This window comes from Pocillopora damicornis, chromosome 7 (assembly GCF_964200805.1).
Source record: "Pocillopora damicornis chromosome 7, jaPocDami1.2, whole genome shotgun sequence".
NCBI lineage: Eukaryota > Metazoa > Cnidaria > Anthozoa > Scleractinia > Pocilloporidae > Pocillopora > Pocillopora damicornis.
In genome coordinates, this window is record NC_142676.1 from 4,237,738 (window position 1) to 4,257,032 (window position 19,295).

Consider the following 19,295-nt stretch of genomic DNA (forward strand, 5'->3'; position numbering starts at 1 on the left):
AAGCAGCTCATTGTAAGTAATGTATCGTGAGTGATGTATCGAAGGTAGTGCGTTGTAATAGAGTTTATGTGTTGTAAATAATGTATGTCGTTGTATATCGTGGATGTACCACTGTTATCACTAATTTTATATATCGATGTGGCTATTTACCTTTATATTCATTCATTTATTTATCAATTTTTTTATTTTCGTCATCGGTACGCAATCAAGGTTGAGCTAAAACTTTCATTGAACAGACGAGATCGCAACTTTTCACATTTCGAGCGTCTATCCTGTGGATTAAATTAAGTAGATTTACTGAAAAGCTCAAAATACTTACCAGCGCGTTTGACAGCCGCATGAGCCGTTAAGCTGGAAGGCCAGAATACTGGAACAACGGCGTCCATATCCACGTCAAATGCATTGCCGAGGTATGGTTTGGTAATATCCTTTATCCCAATCACGGAAGGATCACCTATATGTACCACTGTTCCAATTAGAGTCTCCAAACGTGAGGTAACTGCTACAGTCCTTTCCAAAAGTCGTTTAGGAATCGGAAACATGCAAACCACCAGTGGACTGCCGAATGCTCCAGCCTCTTTACACATGATGTTAGTTTTATAATGAGGGACGGTTTTCATATTTTCTTCGCTTGCATCAAGAATTCCAGTTGCAATGAGTTCTTCCTCAATGTGATGGCTTATCGAGGCGATGTAAAATGCCACCATGTCGTTCCAAAGAAATTGCGTCAGATTGGTAACACGTTCGACTTCATGGCCGTTTTTCAGGACATGGTAGAAAGGTAGCAATGTTCTGAAATTAAATAATTTTCAAATCGAATCAGCGCGAGGTACAACAATGATAGGAGCAAAGAAATCACTCTAGATTCCAGATTCTCGAACAAAGTGTTCTGTATTTGGCATCTTCGATTTTCTCAGAATATTCCTAATCTGCCAACCCTATCCCCCCCCCCCCCCCCCTTTTTCCAACCCAAGGAGCCAGCCGCGCGAGGGCATGGGGCGAAAGCATAGAATCAAACGAACGGAAAGGCCAGTAACACGTACAGTTACTGTGGTCATTCATAAATCATAATTTGGGATAATTAGTTCATCTCATCTTCACAATGTGTATATCTGGATTCAGGGACCGGAGCAACTTCAGAATACCCCGCAACTCATTTACATGTCATTGAATAAGAATAGCGTCTATTGTGTTATGCCTCGATCTTCAAAGCCTCCCGACACATGTAAGTGAGGCGGAAATGAGTTGCGGAGTATTCTGAAGTTTAGCCAAAGCATTTGTCCATACCTGATGTCTGAATCACGTACTAGAGGCTTCGTTGTGGTATCTCCAGGTGCACTGCGCTGAAGCAGAGGACAACAAGATTTGTTTAACTTACAAAACTTCTCGAATTGATCGGCGTTTGTCGATGGAACCACGATCCCATTGACATATAATCGCCCTCGAAATGATGCGGCTGTATTCAGGCCTTTTACTGCCATTATTCTACTCGCCATGTTCTTAATTTTTCAAAGTACCAAAGATCTGTAAAGAAAAAACTTTGGGCTGAAATCTTGTCCCTGCGAGAAGAGCCGTGGTGTTGTTTTTTTTGTGTGTGCAGCACTCAGGATGGCGTGACTTAAACAGTGAAATACGTAAAGCGTCACGTGAAACCAGGGATGTCTGTCACATGCTCAGCATATGACGCACTCTCGTGGTCACGCAATCTTTATTAACTTTAAACGACCGACTCTTTGTGCAAAAGAACTTTTCAAAGAACAATGCCCGCTTTGGAAGAGAGTGGGAACGTAGCTTCTTGGCCAGCATCAAAAGCTAGGCATCAATTTCGTACAAATCCAGAGTATGAGGGGAAATCAACGTCGGGATTTTGTATGCGACATGTTCAGACAAATCTGGCGATCCTTCCAGCTTCACTGGCCGATGAATTTGAACAGTTCTGCAATTTAAACAAAGCTCCATGTCCATTATTGTACAAAAGCAAACCTGGTGAACTATCTGCTGGAAATCTCGCCCAGGATTCTGATGTAAGGTATGACAAATTTAAGAAATGCTAGCGGCTCTTGATAGTTCCCTTTTTTAATTGTGCACCCATGTAAGAAGAATGAGCTATCTCCGGAAAAACTACTCCTACAACTTTCATTATCGTCAGTGTCACCTTTCATTAAGCAGCTGTTATAATTGAAGTAAATAGCATCTAAATCCTTTACCCTTTCACTCCAGGAATGACCAAGATACAATTTTTTGAGAAGATAACTCTCTCACTCCCAATAGCTCAATGAAAATTCTCCATACTGTCTGTCATACTTCTCCTATAAAGTTTGTTCCGAGAATTTGTCGTCGGATCAAATGCTATTTTCCTTATTAATATATTTTTTTTCCTTCACATCACTTGGCAGCTTGATATTGTATTGATCAATACTATAACAAGAAATTAAGTTTTGGTCACTCTTGAGGGTTGAGAGGGTCAAGATGCAGGTGCTGTAAGTAATGAGAATAGAGAAAAGTTTCAAGCTGGGATATTTAATGATTCATCGCCAAATTCTCCCTAACATCAGAAAAAATGTTTTGCAGCCAGTAAGGAGAGTTGCAATAAGGATCTTTAGAGTGACAAGGCCAAACAACTGAACTAGTATATTAATAACTACTGAGAAGCAAGGCCAGTTCATTTAAGACATTGGAATGGAAGGTTTGATCTTGAAGGTTTCAAATTGAACCCTATTAAGCGAGAATGAATGAAATGTGGGGGGGAGGGGGTGTTGGGGAGGGGGAGACCTTTAGCGTATCTGCAACAAGGCTGCGGAACTAACTACCCATTAACCTACAAAAAGAGGTGAAAAACAGTTGCTTCTTTCAGAAAGGCCTTTCACAGACATTTTCTAATGAGCTACGATGAAGTAGAACATTTCAGTTCTAATATGATTTAACCCAACAGAGGCAGCATATTTTATTTGATCCAGTTTTTAGCTTGCATTCTAACTTATAGACCTGTTGACCAGTTTTATTATCTTTGAATACATTTTAATTCTAATTGTGGTACTTTTAGGATCAAGGGCCACCAGTTCATTAGTTGAATTACTGTTGTGTGTTACCCTCCTTAAATAAAGTTATTATTATTATTATTATTATTATTATTATTATTAACAATTGCCCTGTATTCTTGTTCAAGTGAGTCTGAAAATACAATGAACACAACGTCTACTTTTCTGAGTCTTAAGATTTAAGAATATTTAGTTCTGGCAAAGATACTGAAAGCCATAGTCAGATCAATTAATTTGTGTTTCAACTTTCAATTAAAAGCAACTGAATATGACCAACATCTAATTTCTCCTCACAATATCATCCCCCAGTCATACATTAAGGTCATGAGAATAATGGGAATGGTCACCAACTAAAGAAGCTCTCAATTGGAGGGCTCAGAGCAAGAACGATCCATTGATTTTTCGGCCATTTTTGAAAGTGTCCACATGCCAAAATTCAGCTACTTCTGAACACTTTCAAAAATGGCCGAAAAATCAATGGATCGTTCTTGCTCTGAGCCTTTCAATTGTTTAATAACAAATTCTTCTCGTCAGCATATTAGGAAAGTATAGAGAACTGTACGGAGATTATGCAAACTGATGTTAGGGTGTAAAGGGTGAAGGTATGCTCCTTAACCTGTCACTGATTACAGAGAAACCGTGAAACCTAATTTAGGGAACATCCTTGGACAACAAAAAGTAGTCTGGAAAAAAGAAATGTCCCTAACCCTTGATAAAATGTTGTATAAGTCATAATTTCCATATATCTTCACAATAATGAGTTCTAAATTTCTTATCTAAAACTTTCAGAACTGATCTTCCAATGTATTGGGTCTCTGAGTATGGAAATGTCACTAAGAAAGTGGGAAACCTAACCAGTTATCCTCTGGAGGACTTTGTGTCCTTTTACCTTGGATGCAGCTTTTCCTTTGAAGATGCATTGATGAAAGCTGGCATTGAACTGCAGCATGTTGTAAAAAAGCGTAATGTATCAATGTTTAAAACTAACATTTCATGTTTGCCTGTTGGGCCATTTGACTGCCCTATGGTTGTTTCAATGCGACCAATTCCCAGAGAATTGGTTGAAAAAACAGTTATTGTCACAGCTGCCTATGATGCAGTGCATGGAGCCCCAATACATATTGGCGATCCATCAGTGATAGGAATTGATGATATTGATAAGACAAACTTTGGGGAATCTTCTGATGTTGCTGATATGATACCTGTGTTCTGGGCTTGTGGTGTAACGTCATCAGTTGCAGTAAGATCAGCAAGTAAGTGGTGTCAGGCTAAGAGGATTTTATTACTTTACCTACTAGAAATTATCATGTCCACTTCAAGTGATATATTAACTAGAAAAAATGATGAAATGACTTATTAAAAACTTATAGCAAAGAGATAGAAAATGGTACTGTACCTTAGAGTAAGGTATCTTGATTTAATAACAAATTCTCTCAACTTGCATGCATTTACACTGGAATATACAGCTGCCAGACAGTGGATATATGAGTCACATTCAATTTGAGAAAATGGGTTGAGAACACACAGAATGTACAAATAATAATTTCCTTTACCAACATTTTGATGCAGTAAGTGCATGTATGGTGAACTGCTTCCATTTTTAATCCAATTTCGTGTGATTTAATTTGCAAGTAAAGATTAGCCAGTTTTTAACAGAATTTCTTGGTAAGTGAAACAAGATTAAAACTTTCCATCTTCAAAAAAAAATATGGCTGCAAAATATTTGGTAGACATGTAACTTTAGCATATGTAACTGGTAATTGGGAAAATTAGCTCTTAGATCCTGGGATTGATTGCCACTTAATTTAACAGTGTATATATATTTATTATATGTACAATTAACAGTGGTGGACAAAATAATCCCTTTTTTCTTTTGTTTTCAGAAACTAGGACCAGGTAATTTTGACTTTTTTTCTTGTCTTTCCATTTCTGCAGAACTACCACTATCATTCAGTCATCAGCCTGGGTCAATGTTCATATGTGACACCACTTTGGAAGAATACTTTAGAGTCAATGAACCTGAACATGGCAATGAACAACCCAAACTTATCACTCTGGCAGATCAACCATTTTTAGCTTCTGTCTGCTCTGAAACTGCATTTAAAAAAGTGGAAAAGCTCAGTAAACTGTTGGGTCATCAGAGTGGTTTTGAAGGAGATGTCTATGATTCTGATTTCCTAAAGATTTCTGCCAGATTGTCCCATGCTCCATCTGTTGTTATAGGCATTCTTGATGAGGAAATAATACCTCCCTCTGAATTGGCAACTTCGGATGGTCTCCAAGGAGTTATCACTTTGGTCAAAGCACTTCAGGCAGTGAAGAAGAAGATCACCATTATCACAGAACACAATTCACAAGTGATTCATGACTATGTCGCAGCCAATGCTTCCCAAGGAATATCAGAAAAAGATGTCCACATTGTTACATTGGAGGACAGTGGGAACTTGAAGGACAGACTTTTTCCTGGGAATGTAAACCACAAACTGGATACAGTGATAGCTTTACAAATGACAACACAGTTTAGCAATAGCAATAGTGGATCTGAAAGGACCATTCAAGTTGGTTTGGTGGACAAATTATTTCAGGAAGGTATGTTAATATTTAATTGAAAATTGAAACATAATGAAAACTCCCATGTATATGCTCACTCTCCACAATACTCTGTTTTAGCAATTGACCAATTGGTTTGGTAGTAGAAACATTTCCATTTCATAAATTTCGAAGTAAATGTGTTGAACTTAAGTTTCAACAGAGTGAAGCTACATATACTTGTCTATATTAATTTGCTTTGGTGTATGGCAAAAGACAAATTTTTGGGTTTTTGTTCTTTGTATTATGAAATTGAGACCTGAAGGAGAATTCTCATCTGAATGAAAGATAACTAGGATGGCTCAGAAGTCTGGGTCTAGAGGTCTGGGTTTTGAGCCCTTGACCGCTCAAACTGTCGGGGTCTGTAGCAAAACACCTGCTAGTGAGTGGTTGGAGGGCTGGAAGGGCTCTAAAGACCACTAATCCCCCCCCCCCTTCCTATTTCATATGGGATATTGAATTTCAATTCATTGATTGCATCTCCAGACCCACATCTACATATAAGATCTGACACCCGCTTTTTAATTGTGCCTAATAGACTATTCTTTTGTCCTACCTCAGATGTATACCCTCCCTGTTTGTATAACTTGAATGTAAAGTTTTAATCTTTTAGTTTATAGCTTTCAAAATGGAATTGTGTCAGTGAAAATCACCACCAACAGACAGGAGACATCACCAAATAGCAATTGCAGTTCAGTTTATAGTCATGTTATGGTTGCCAACTCCGTGCAGACAGCTACATTGGGTCTTTCTGCTGCCTTATATGTCCTGAATAGCTGTCCAATTCACTCACGGTATCTACAGCATGGTATTGGCAAAAGAGAAGTCTTCCAAGTTGGGCAATTCCTTGTGAACAACACTGGACAAGTAAGAACTTTCACTGTATTGGATCGGTGCTTGCAAAATACAACATTTGTGCTTGATGAAAGCAGTGCCTTCCCATTGGCTATTTTTCATCATCAGTTTTTTCTCAGATGATTTCTTTTTTCACAGTATTTGTTATTTTAATTTAATCAGAATGTCAACATCAAACAACTCATTTGCATGAAAATTCCTACTTTGATGTAATTATTTTGAGGAGGGGGACTTCTCTCATGGCAAAGAAGTCTGAAAAGTAAGAAAAAATAGCTTCACCATACTCATGAACTGACCCATGATTCTTTATCATTTTAGGAAAAAACATGCCACCAGATTCTTGACTGGATTAAAGACATCTGAAGATTCATTTTCAAGAACTAAATTTGCTTTAATGTTTTATGAATTCCATGCAGACAATTATCGCTGCATGTTTTTCTTCTTCGAAACAAAACTGACTTTGTTTTGTTTTGTTTTTTGGAAGGGAGGGGAGGCCTCATCATTTGGTGATTTCAGGCAACAAATAAGAATAAAAGAATCATAGGCAAGCATTTTTTAATCGAAGTTTTAAGATTTGAAAATTTTGCTGTGCACTTCGAACTGAGTGGCAAATATTTGTCAATGAGGAAATAGAAATAAGACACACATATTTCTCCCTTCTCATTAAACAACCCACTTTGCAATATTCACAGGTTTGACCCATCAGTGGGTTTCTAAATACAGAGCTGCCCACATGAAACATTTAGTAACTTTTAAACCTTTAACTCCTATGAGTGATTCACATGTAACTTCTCCCTAAAATATCCATTCCTTATCCAGCAAAGAGATAATGAGAATTCTCAAACTTATCAGGCACAATTTGTTGTCTTGATCTAACACCAAATTCTCATAATTGATTTATGTGGAAATGTGTAGCAGCTAGAGGGGAGAATTAACAATCAGATCTTAGCAGTTAAAAGGACAATTAATTAAAGTTCTCAACCACATATTTCTCTCATTTTGGTAGTGAATGTCATTGAAAAAGGTGGGAAACTCATGACTTTTTGGCTTAGCTGCTGGTAAAGATCTTTCTTTGATATCTTTCAGAGGTAGAAGGGGACGTATTGTACACAAAATTACTTCAGGAGGTTGGGGTTCTCACTTGGTTTAGAAGACAAAGTTGACATAAAACGACAAAGAACCAATTGGTTCCCATTTGGTTAATGTTAACCCCATCGTGTTTGTCTTTCTTTGCAAACTAATATTTTAAAGATTCACTCCAGTGGTCATCAACAAAAACATCTCAGAATGGTTAAGAAGATTCTTTAATTTATTTTAAATTTCATCTTTGGTAATGTCTGTGTGGCAAAATAAAATGAAGTGATTACGTGGCTACAGCAAGGGTTTCGATGACTTTTTCCATAGGCTATTGCCGGTGGTGTATTTAACGGCTGTGCTGTAAGACGAGGTGATGGACAAAACACTGACCCCAGTACACGGATAGGTTCTATGAGAGCACTGCAATCTATATACACCTTTATTGCACATGCCCTCGTAATTTACACAGAGTATTTCTTACTCAAAACTCGAACATTAACGTCGAGTCAGCACGGGGAGTGGAAACAAATCATTTCCGCGGGTCTACTTAATTTCAGTACTTTATTTTCCTTAATACTTGTGTCCACTTCAATGATATAGCTTATTGCTTCTACTTCGAGGTTCAATTCATTAACGCTTGTAAACACAATAACCCTTCTCTAAAGTAATAGCAACGTGCCTGGTCAAACAACATGCCGCGCGTTGAAACACATTCGATCATCTTGCAGCTGTAAAACTACATGTACTATTGAATATAGAGATGGCTGACTATGAACGATCTCTCATGAGCGTGGCAAATATCTGCGTCAATCTATGTACCTAAACACGAAACAGTGAATATTATCGATTTCTCGTCTTACTTCATGACCAATACTGAGTGAAAAACATGATTGAGCTATTTTCGTAGGAAGGACATAAAATGTTTAAAATAATCACCTAATTTTCGTTGTAGGTGTTGCGGCTAGCAAGATAGGCCCATTTAGGTAGTCCATGGACTGGGGGTCAGTGTTTTGTCTACCACCGGTAAGGCGAAATCCAATCAAGAGAGCCAACTCGTGGGCTTAACAGACGGCTGTGAAGGGTCTTATTGGCGACGGTAGACTGCCGGTAACCGACTTTTATTGAAACCTCTGAGCTATAACATACACCTTGACGGTCCAAGTATATGAATAAAGGGGTTAAGTTTGTAAAGAAACTGTGGTGCTGCATCGGTGGGAGTAAAAACATGGTAATTTAGTATTATTAACTGAGTTGATAACGTAAATTTGCCACCGTAAAGAGTTTGAAAAGTGACGTTTCGAACGCTAGCCCTTCGTTAGAGCGATTTGGTCCAAGAAAATGTCTGTTGTTTGGTACAATGAGAGAGTGAAACAAAAATTATGTGATTCCAAACCTTTATTAGTAGAATTACAAACGTGATCAGTTATTAAAAGGTTAGAAATTCATCATCTGAAGAAACGTTCATTTAATAAATTATTTAGTGGACAGCGGTGCTATTAAATACCTATATAAATAAAACAGTATGAACATTTTCAAACTAATTAATCCAAATCTACTTTTTCTTTCTTGTAACTCGATGGTGTGGAAAGCGTACTAATGATTTCCATTCTCACTTACGTTCATCATCAAAAATAGACTACGGTACTTGACATTTGGCAATCATAAAAGATTATTCACGTACACTGAAAAAATTAGTCATAAATACATTTTAATAGAAGGGAAGACAACTTTACTAACTCTTCCAAAACTGTACAAAGGGCAAAAGCAAACTAGTACCCATATCTTCTCACTCTGTGAAAGTAAGAAAAGATCTGGGGAGTAGATTACGGTCGATATTCACATTATGTACACGATTTCTTCGAGAGCCTGCGAGAACTCCCGTAGATACAGTGTGCTAGACTCTGGATGGCTAGCCCCCTTTGTATCCCTATTGTATAAAGTTTTAAAAACGTAATCTTTTCCTTTTTCATACTCAACAAAAACAAGGCAAGAGCCAACTCAAACTTGATCGAGTTATTCTCCTGCACGACGTGTTGCAAGCGACTGTTTCCCATAAGCGACTAGACTTCCTGTAAATGTACAGCTGATAGGTTTCATTGTTTGCAATTAGCTATCACTCTTAACATCAATAAATAACAACTTCATTACATCTTGAACTAATCAGCCATCACACACACCCATACTCGTACCAAACCGAGGATTTCTTACCATCTCCTGGGTTTGACCCGACAGATCTCGTCCGCGCCCTCTCCTCCGCGCCTGATCTTCGACCTGACGCCATCGACGAATCATCTGGCAGAGCAGGAGGAGAATCCATGAATATTTCTTTTTCCTTTGCTGCTTTCCTTGCCTTGCGCACCTTTTTCAGTGCCGGTGAGCAATCGCGGCTGCGATGCGACGAAACAGACCTAGCATCGTCGTCATTGTCTTCAGCTAGGGTCTGGGAAGAGGGCTGCACATACGTTGATGCTATACTTCCGTTGTCGGCTGGAGATGTATGTTCAATTTCAAGAAGCCGCGCTCGCTCGCTGGAAACGTTTTGTTTAGTGGTTTCTTGAATTGTTCCCGAAGAAACGATTACCTTAGTGTCGTTCCTGTTCTCGTCTCTTTGTTCGTTCGCAGATGGCTTCAATTCCACAGGATTAGAGGGGATGACATTAGGCGGCGAGGGCGCTGTACCATACCGTGACGGCATATTGGTATCAGCACTAACCGTATTTCTCAATACAGCAGTATTGCTATTCAACAGCAACCGAGAGTCATGCGTGGCGCTGGCTCGTGACGGAGTGGTGTGATCGCGAGATGGTGTAGTCGAGTCGCGTGAAGGCAATTTGTTGTTTGACAAGGGTAGTACACGTTCATCCCCGCGTTTATTCCGCACAATGGCGAATACCGATGACGAAGTGACTTCCGCACGGTTCCCACGAGAAACCACCGGAGTTGAACTCAAATCAACCCCGGATGCGTCTACGTAAACTGAAGTTCCAGCCCCAGCAGTACTCACTGCCGCGCTGGGTGATGCCTCGCTCTTAGGTATAGTTCCACTTGTAACATAATGCGCTGTGACTGGGACACTTTGCAGGGGTGGAGCGGTTGAAGCTGCAAATATAGTGCCTTGCCGCTTTGATGCCCTGAGTCCTTCATTTCTGTCACCACTAAGGCTCCTTTCTCTTGAATGAGCTGAACTTGTTTGACTTGTGTCACGATTAGGTGAGTCATTTACATAAATTACCTTTGGGCCATCACTCGTGTCTCCATCTGAGCTCTTTTCTCTAACGTGCTGAACATGGAAGGGAACAGCATTGTAGTTCCTTGGGGATTCAATTAGTTTACCACCATTCTGTTCTCCACTGGCACTCCTTTCTCGCGTTTGTTTAGAACGAGATGGCAATGTGCTATAGTTCCTGGAGGGTTCCATACCCTTCTTAATGTTCTTATCGCCTCTTAAGCTCTCTTGCCGCTGAAATCCACGAGGCGTGGATGTAGTGGGTTCCTCGCGTTTGTCACCGCCAAAATTGCGCTCCCTCTCTTGGTAAGGACTTGTTATACCACCATTAAAAACCAGTGCCCCTTCTCGTGCCTGAGGACTGTTTTCTTTCCTTTCTACTGTAACTCTCCTCGCCTGATCCTCTTGGAAAGGTGATGAGACGGATTTATTAGTAAGTGACGGAGACGAACCATTAGGCGTGTTCGCGGCAGCTATCACTTGCACAGATATTTTACTTTTGGTCGGTTCTACAGCTCGTTCTCGAACTGGTATAGTGTCAAGATTTTGAGTGTACTGCGTAATGGGCATGCTCGCCCGTCGCGCATCTCTTTGAGGAGACAAAGCGCCATTTTCTTTCCTCCCCATGATTGGGCTACGCTGAGGAGTCCGAGGAGACGGCTTCTCTTCCAACTTTCGGGCCAGAATAGGAGAAGAGCGAGGACTTGACGTTCTCTGCACGGAAGTAGAAGGTGGTGAGGGTGGCAAAGGTTCAAGAGAGACTGGATACTCCTTTCGAAGAGCAAGTGGAGATATGTTAGGGCTACTGCGAGTCCAGTAATGCTTCCTCATCCCTGATGGAGATGCAGTCGGTTTCAGGTGCTTCATTCCTGGCTGCTTCAGTAGTTTTCCTGAAGATCCGGCTCCATCACCGTCTGGAAGTCCATCCCCGGAATCAACATCATTGGGTGTCAGAGTCGACGAGCTACTCGGCAGCTTGTCCAAAGCGTCCATGCTTCTTGGGCGACCAAGCCTTCCAGGTGACCAGTCGCTGTCATTGAATACCTCGGAACGAACGTGACGCGCACGAAAAGCAGACACGTCGTGGGTAGCGGAACGAAGACGTACAGTGTCTGGTTCTTCCGCTCGAGGTAACACAGGCGTGCTGATGTAAGGGGACGAGAGTCCATCTTTCTGCCGCCTAAGGACAACATCGGACTGGGCACTAATTAAGCTGGAATTCAACAAACTCTTGGTTGCTGCTTTCGAATCCCCGGAAGCAGAGCTTTCCCGTGAGCCTTCGCTGCCCGTTTCGTCCCGTCTGCTGACAGGAGCGGCGATCGACGTGCTTGTGTCAAACTCTTCAAGGTATGAACTGTTATCGATGCGAAGAAGCTGAACACTGTTCCGTTTCTTCTGGGAAATTTCATCTTTCTTCTGAAAAGGAAAAAGCAAGATAAACCAAAATCGCCTGGGTAAGTCGAAAATCAACAGAATGCTCAAAAAAGGCAATTGTTTTGCAAATTAATCGGGTTGTTTCTTGCCTTTTTTAATCCAGCCTTCATCATCACTCTCGCAAGGAAGTTAGGTTTTCTGGAAAACAAGCAATGAAGTTAATGCTTAAGGCTAACCTGGGCCTTTAAAAAAGAGATTAGTGGAGGGAAGGGATCTTAATCCTAAATAGGTATGAAGGCAGCACGCAGAACAACAAAACATGATTTAATTGCTACGAAATCATGAATATGAAACTGGGATATCAATGAATTATCTTTATCTTACTTTTTAGGTTTGGCCGCGCTTTCTGCCAGCGCTTTGTTTGCCAAGTCAACTTGTTCCTCGAGTCGTTCTTTCTGACGCTGCAGAGCGTAGATACGATCTCTGTAAAACAAAAGAATCAATTAACAAGAAAACTTTCAGGCAGAACCACTAAACAATAGGACATAACCAAGAAGACGAAGACGTACTATTTTCTAACTTCTCTATGTCAACAAAAGGCTGAATAGTTATTGCGTACTTACGAGAACGCTCTCTCGCCGTCCATGAACTGATCTTTGTCTTCCAACGACTTCACCAGAAGATCTTGATTCTAATGGAAAGCAAATAGGATCATCAGGACTTACATTAATTCTCCTTACTATAGCCACCCCTATCTCTGCAGTTAGTTCTGAGAGATTGGTCTACCACACCTGGGGAAACTTTTAAGTGGAAAGAGGCACTGGGGTGCAACACTTTTCCAAGGAGAAAACCCACTGAGATTTTAAAATCATATATTGACCTGTTCCACGAGTTTGTTCACTTGCTCCACCAGCGCTTTGTTTTCCTCCTCTAGGGTGGCATTCAGCTGACCCAGCATCTGTTTACAACAAAAAGTAAATTAATAAACAAATAAACAAATAAATAAATAAATTTGTCCTTTATTTAAAAAATCCATCGACTCTAGATAAGGAGATTCACAATCGCTTATCATTATTCCAAGCCTCCAAGACGAGACTTGAAAAGAGTGAACACGACATACTACCCTTGTGCGATCCTCTCTAGTCCCGGTTTATCACAGAAAAAGAAAGCTAACAATAAAAACAAAAAATAAAGGAAATATCGTATACCCTTGTGATTGCCCGTGCCCCCACTCCTCGTTCTTGAAGAAACTATCAAGTAATGTACCATATATCTTCCCTATAAAAGCCCCTCCGTATTCCATTTCCCTGAAGAAATGACAGACTTCTCCTATGTGAGGCCCTTCGCGTCCTATCCCTGTAAATACTGTATACGTTCCTCTCTAAGCCCTGCCAGTGGAGTGGAAGAGGGGACTAACAAAATAAGTAACACTAGTTACCCACCTCGCATCTGTGTCCCATCTTTGAAGCTTCGATGTCCAGTTGATGATAATAATCTCTGAATTCACTCATGTCCACCTGCAGAGCCGTATAATCCGCTCTAGCGTTTTGTAAGTCATTCCTTAGCGATTCGTTCTCAATCTCCAGCTGAGCATTTCTCGATGACATTCCTTCGCTTTGAGCCGTCACCTTGGCGCTCTGGAAGAGAGATCAGATGAACATCATCTTTTCTATCGACGGGAAATTGTTAAGTAGCAACTGAAGTCGAATGAACTGATTTTCATAGCTATAAAAAACACAACTTCAGGACATAATTCACTAGCTATTCTTTGAGTTAATTATGTTTTCAAGATCCACAGAAGACCCAGCCCTATCGAGTGCACACCTAACAGAAAGCAAGTACAAATGGGGTGAGTGTATCCTGCCCTAAGAGAGATTTACTATCACACGCCAACTAAAAAAGAGCCCACAGAAGTCAAATCAAGCGACGAAAACTCGGGACGTCTAAGAATCAGTCAAATTAATTTTGTTCCTTTAAAAAGATAACCTATCCTATCCCCTATAATAAAACTCTAGTAAGAGTACTCCTCTGTGACTTTATATAAATAGCTACTTCCAAGGTTTGCGCGTTTCACCTGTTTTTCCAAAATTCTTATTTCCTCATTGAGATCTGCTATCCTTTTGTCCGCGATGGCCAATAACTCTACAGTGTTCTGCCCCGACCTTAAACAAAAGCAATGAAAAGAGATGAAATATTAATACATAGCAAAGGGATCAGAGTAAGATCATTCCCGTTCCTAACAAACGGTATACAATTTAAAATTGGATGAGAGCATAAACAGATCGGTACATGGAGAAATCTAGTGGAAGGCAAACGATTTTCAGGTAGAAAAATTTATCCTTCTCAAACACAAGAAGCGCCTCCTTACAGAATACTTTACTGAGATGATAGGTGAATGCGGGATCTAGATCGACGAGGTTTATCACAGCCCCAAGACAGGTGAGCTTCATTTTAAATCTACCTCAAACAACAACATACCGCTTTGCTGGATTTCATGCATCAAAGAATAATGCAACACCTACCTTGTAGAGTCCGCCGGTTTGAAGATGATGGTCTGTGAGGAGCCGCCCTTTCCTTTTTGAGCTCTATCCTTTTCAGCTCTCTTGTCATACGATTCGACAATCTACAAATGACAAGAATTCCATACAAAGGGAAATTTTAAATTTCACATTTTCCCCTCTCCTGAGAGGGACAGAGGTAAGTTAGACTCTATTCCACACAATGGTAGACTTGTGGTTGGTTATTAACATAAATCTTCATGACCTTGCATTAATGTTAGTACTCTTATGATGCTGTAATGATTTCTTTTCTTACCTCTGTTAGTCGAAGCTGCTCTTTGGAAGAGGCTCCAAGTCTGAAAGGAAAAAGTACAAGAGAAAGAAAAGCTTTAAAAATTTTATTTCTTTCCGTAAGAAACACCTAGGTAACTCTCGAGAGCTTGCTTCAAAATGTACGTGCATTAAGATCACATTTGAATTGGAAATGTTATTTTTCTATTTTCATCTTTTTGTGGCGAGGTAAATTACAGAAAGAAAACGTAAGATAAAGACACCGATAGAGAGGCGTCCTGCAAAATAATACCAGGAAATGACCTCAGCTCCTAACTGCACCGGCCAATTACTAGCCAACTCATTCTTAAAAACTACTTGAACGGACTTTTAAAATATTCCAAATTGTTGATGAACGCCTGCGTGAGTATCTTTTAGGAATTCCCCTCTTAGGATCTCCAATGTAGACATTTTTTTGTCGCCCACGCACCTTTTCTCCAGTGATTGTATTTTGTCATCTTTTAGCTCAGCAGCGTGAGTCAGCTTGTTATTCTGATGGACAGCTTCTTCAAGCCTCGTTTTCAGTCCTTTAACCTGCTCCTCTCTTTGCTCGATTAGCCTGGAGAACTTATTTGCCTGAGCAGTGACTTCTTCTAATCTGTGGGACAGAAACGACTTTTAGAGAGGGTGTAGGAGTTGAGGGGCGTGGAAAATTCAAACCATTTGCAAGTTAGTTTTGGACCTTCTCCTTCCTTTCCAAATTCCATCCTAATTTCCCACCAGTTGGTTTGTGCAAATGGTTTGTCATTCAAAATGAACTTACTTAGCTTCCAAAGCCATGTTCTCGCTCTCCTGTTGCTGTATATTCTGCGTTAAGAGTCCAATCTTGGTGTCCTTCTGCTTCAGAGCCATGCTCAGTGAGTGGCTGTTATCATCCCGACTGACCTCCAATTCCGCTACCCTGTGGTAAACACATTCATGATCGGGTTAAGGGTAAACGGTATATGTCTGCATGTGAAATTACTCGTAAGTCTGCCGCAGCCCATAACGGTTACTGTAGTATGAACTACCTTCCAACTTTGGATGGATACCAATTCACCGCAGGTTAAAGCACTGACCAGATACAATCGCGAATAGAAAACTCCCGAGTAAAATTAAATCTCGTGTCGAAACCTGGGTCAATTTCACTCTGTCTACAAAAACCCGTGCTACCCTCAACCAATCTGAGGCAAAATAGATCCATCGAGTTCTTACAGACATTTTCGTCTCTCCTGACAGGCCTGTTCGGTAGCTTTGGTGTTGGTTTTACGCCACTCAACTGAAATGTGTTTAAAGCACGGTCCCCTAAACAAGACCCCATTCCAGCAGAACTGGTGTGATCTCTCCATTTACTAAAATAGTTCTCACGACCCAGGAGTTGTGAAAGTATGGACTGTAGGTATTCATGTTCATCCCGCTAACACTTTAAGTAAGGCTCGCGGTTTTTATGAACTTACAAAAACAGCCTATTACCGTTTCTCTAAACCTTCGACTTTTGTTTCCTTCTGTTTAAGATTGTGGTTTAATTTTCTGTTCTGGCTTTCGCTCTCCTCCAGTCTAGAAGAAAAATAAATAGAATACCTGTCAAGGAGATACTCCATAACATAGCAGACATTTAACGAACCGGAAATGATTTGCAAAAGATCACATCGAGGTAGGTAACGAGCAACCAAACCCAATTCGATTTATTGCCATTGTAACCGGTAGCCTAGTAGTTAACGTAGGCCACCGGTGGGTGTTAATCAACTTTTTGAAAAACCAGCTCTGACGCCAAGAGAAACAGGACCAGAAATGTCAAACTTATTAAACATATTGTTCAGTCGCAAAATTGCACATGCTTACACTGACAAAAAACAACAACAAAACATGGAAATATCAATCTTGACAGATTGGCTTCATTTCAAGCAAATAACAACCAGAGTACATGGTTAAATTTTTCTTTTTTTTTCATAATTTTGAAATGCGAATTAGACGACATAGCCTACTTTGTTTCAAGGCTCATAACATCGTTCTCCAAATCTTTTTTGGCTTTTTCCACCTTGTCTAGCTGGCCGAATGTGCTTGCCAGTTCTTTTACCCTGACAGGTAGAGAACAAAAAAGAGGAAAACATTAGGTATGTTTTGTTTCGGTGGAAGTGAGGCTGCAAAAAGAATCTTTCAACTGAGAAGAATTTCTTTCGCCAATGTAGAGCACCTGTCTTCCAATTCAGCAATCTTGCTATCCTTTTCCTTCAGCGCGACACTGAGCTTGCCGTCCGCAGTAGCTGCATATCTCAAGTTCTCCAGTCTGAAAATGAGAAGAAACAGCTTAGTTAGAAAGTTTCAGTTGGTGGAAAACTTTTACAAACGTGTCTTAACCCCGTACGAGTTGATTTAAATTAATTAGAATTACCGTTTTTGTAACTCTGAAAGCTTGTCATCTTTATTTTCTACGTCAGTCTCTAATTCTTTGACTCTGAAGAAACAAAATTGAAAAAAAAAAAAAAACATATCAGTGACACACTCTCCTCCACATTTTGACGTCTTTGTAACAAAACAGACGCAGGGCAACAGAGAATCTACTTATTAAGTAGAGAGGTTTCTTTCTTTTCCTTCACTTTCCTTCCCTTTGTTTCCATTCGAAGAATAGATTGACATGCTTTGACCTTATGAACATAGATGGTTACTCTCTAAAAGTAAATAAGGAACAAGTCTTCACCTGTTTTTGTATTCTAACACTTTGCCAGCCTTTGTTTCGAGTAATTTTTCCAACTCCTCTTCCCTGAAATACAAATTAAATCGCGATATACCAACGTCTGACACATGGAATGGGTTCGCGTTACTACTATATGGAAAAAAGCAGCATTTGACTAGCTACTCTTATAGCTTAAGTCATCTTTCGAACTCATAGCAACTGGCGGCATGCATTATCGCCTTGTTAGCGCCAATGGCGACAGAGTGTTGTAATTTCGAACCCAAAGTTATAATTAAGACAAAGCAGAATAACAGAAACTTGACTTGGAACCAACGAAAACACAAAGCAAAAACAAGTAAAGTGCTCTAAGGGCGGGAAAACGCGAAATACCCAGTCACGAACGGTTTTAGTTTTTCACCTGATCGAGGGAAATGGAGGCAGACGCTTACCAAAACAAACACCTAGTGCCCAAAAGCACAGCCAATGCATTCAATGTAATCTTTTAAGCATTCAATTACATGAGAAAAGCTGGTCGTTCCCAGACCGTCTGGGGACAGATGCACATATAACTTGCACATTTCACTTCCTCCTTACACTGCACAGGAATCTGATACAACTACCATTTCCTACCTCGTCTCGTTTGCCTGTAAAGTTTTCTCCAGTGTGCGAATATTTTCCTCTTTCTTTCGCACAGACTGATCCAGTTTGCCATTAAGGTTAAGCGTCTCGTCTAGCCTGAAAGGAAATCGCAATGGTTCAACTAAGTATCCTCCAAATGTCCAACATGTTCTTGACAGAGAACGAAGTACCTCATCTTTTGAACACAACCCAAATTTCCACTCACCTTTTTACTCTCAAATTCAGTTGTTCTCATTGTTCACCATACATTTCTTATAGTTATAGTTTTGAGAATTTGGTGTTAAATCCAGCTAAATCCCGTGATTGATATTTTTTTCCATCACGTTTCCTTTCTGCTTGAATATGAATTTGAACTTTTGATTTTGAATGGAAGAGAAAGTTTAAATTTCTTAAGTTTGTCATCTACAGTTTCTGTTAATGTTCTCAATGCTACGCCTTCCTTTTATCCTTTTCCCTTAAGTGTGAATTTACCCCGGACAATTATCATTTCAAATAATCTTTTCATTTTGAGCAGAGCGCTTCAAAGAACCTCAATGTAGCCCTTTCACCAACAATAAATCTGATAGAGAACAAAGCAAACAGCGCCCCAGCTAAGAAGACTCGCCATGATTAAAATAATTTTCTTAAAAAAATTTACCTTTTCTGAAGTGTCTCAATTTTTTCCTCTTTAGCTTGTATCTCACTTTCATGACTGGCGAGTTCGCTTTCTGCACTTTCAACTCTGAGGAAAAAGAAAGAAAATGAAGAGGTCAACGCTAACCAAATGCTCCCGGTCACTACTAAAGTCTTTAATAGTTCTCCCTGTATCATAAATTAATGCTCATGTTAGTTGGCACTTTTTATCGGTATATAATCGCTTTTGGCGTTTGCACTGTCCATAGTGTGAACCAGGTAAGAAACGAATGGGAATTTAAGTGAAAAAGGCAGAAATGCTAACATGTTTAACTATTTGCAAACAAATAGTTGCGGGAAGGCACACCTGAAATCTTACCCTCTACTTTTTCTCCCGGTGAACA

The 19,295-nt window shown here is 40.0% G+C and overlaps 3 protein-coding genes across 5 annotated transcripts in view; 1 reads left to right on the top strand and 2 right to left on the bottom strand.

Moving 5' to 3' along the window:
• Window positions 1-1,620, bottom strand: part of LOC113670518 (D-glutamate cyclase, mitochondrial) — a 28,491-nt gene extending 26,871 nt beyond the window's left edge. Inside the window, exons 1-2 of the mRNA XM_089212155.1 lie at window positions 1,288-1,620; window positions 320-792 (exon numbers count right to left, since the gene is read on the bottom strand). Coding sequence (XP_089068281.1) covers window positions 320-792; window positions 1,288-1,496 — 682 coding nt within the window. The 5' untranslated portion in view covers window positions 1,497-1,620. The remainder of the gene's footprint in view (window positions 1-319; window positions 793-1,287) is intronic.
• On the top strand, window positions 990-7,858 carry LOC113670519 (D-glutamate cyclase, mitochondrial). 2 transcript variants are annotated; one of them, XM_027186677.2, is made up of 5 exons: window positions 990-2,024; window positions 3,828-4,291; window positions 4,974-5,627; window positions 6,241-6,494; window positions 6,801-7,858. In XM_027186677.2, exons 2-5 carry the CDS (start codon window positions 3,841-3,843, stop codon window positions 6,843-6,845), a joined length of 1,404 nt encoding a protein of 467 aa, XP_027042478.2. In that variant the 5' UTR covers window positions 990-2,024; window positions 3,828-3,840; the 3' UTR covers window positions 6,846-7,858. The 2 variants fall into 2 exon arrangements, with proteins under 2 accessions (XP_027042478.2, XP_027042477.2); XM_027186676.2 differs by having other exon boundaries at window positions 1,246-2,029.
• Window positions 7,859-8,938: 1,080 nt separating this feature from the next.
• LOC113670516 (uncharacterized) overlaps window positions 8,939-19,295 on the bottom strand; it is a 36,873-nt gene continuing 26,516 nt past the window's right edge. For both annotated transcript variants that reach the window (XM_089212153.1, XM_027186672.2), the window contains 18 exons: window positions 18,917-19,000; window positions 18,271-18,375; window positions 17,665-17,727; window positions 17,359-17,421; window positions 17,161-17,253; window positions 16,952-17,044; window positions 16,440-16,523; window positions 15,751-15,888; window positions 15,418-15,585; window positions 14,974-15,013; window positions 14,682-14,782; window positions 14,234-14,321; window positions 13,602-13,796; window positions 13,040-13,117; window positions 12,783-12,850; window positions 12,544-12,642; window positions 12,309-12,357; window positions 8,939-12,201 (listed from right to left, as the gene is read on the bottom strand). In XM_089212153.1, coding sequence (XP_089068279.1) covers window positions 9,727-12,201; window positions 12,309-12,357; window positions 12,544-12,642; window positions 12,783-12,850; window positions 13,040-13,117; window positions 13,602-13,796; window positions 14,234-14,321; window positions 14,682-14,782; window positions 14,974-15,013; window positions 15,418-15,585; window positions 15,751-15,888; window positions 16,440-16,523; window positions 16,952-17,044; window positions 17,161-17,253; window positions 17,359-17,421; window positions 17,665-17,727; window positions 18,271-18,375; window positions 18,917-19,000 — 4,084 coding nt within the window. In that variant the 3' untranslated portion in view covers window positions 8,939-9,726. The remainder of the gene's footprint in view (window positions 12,202-12,308; window positions 12,358-12,543; window positions 12,643-12,782; window positions 12,851-13,039; window positions 13,118-13,601; window positions 13,797-14,233; window positions 14,322-14,681; window positions 14,783-14,973; window positions 15,014-15,417; window positions 15,586-15,750; window positions 15,889-16,439; window positions 16,524-16,951; window positions 17,045-17,160; window positions 17,254-17,358; window positions 17,422-17,664; window positions 17,728-18,270; window positions 18,376-18,916; window positions 19,001-19,295) is intronic.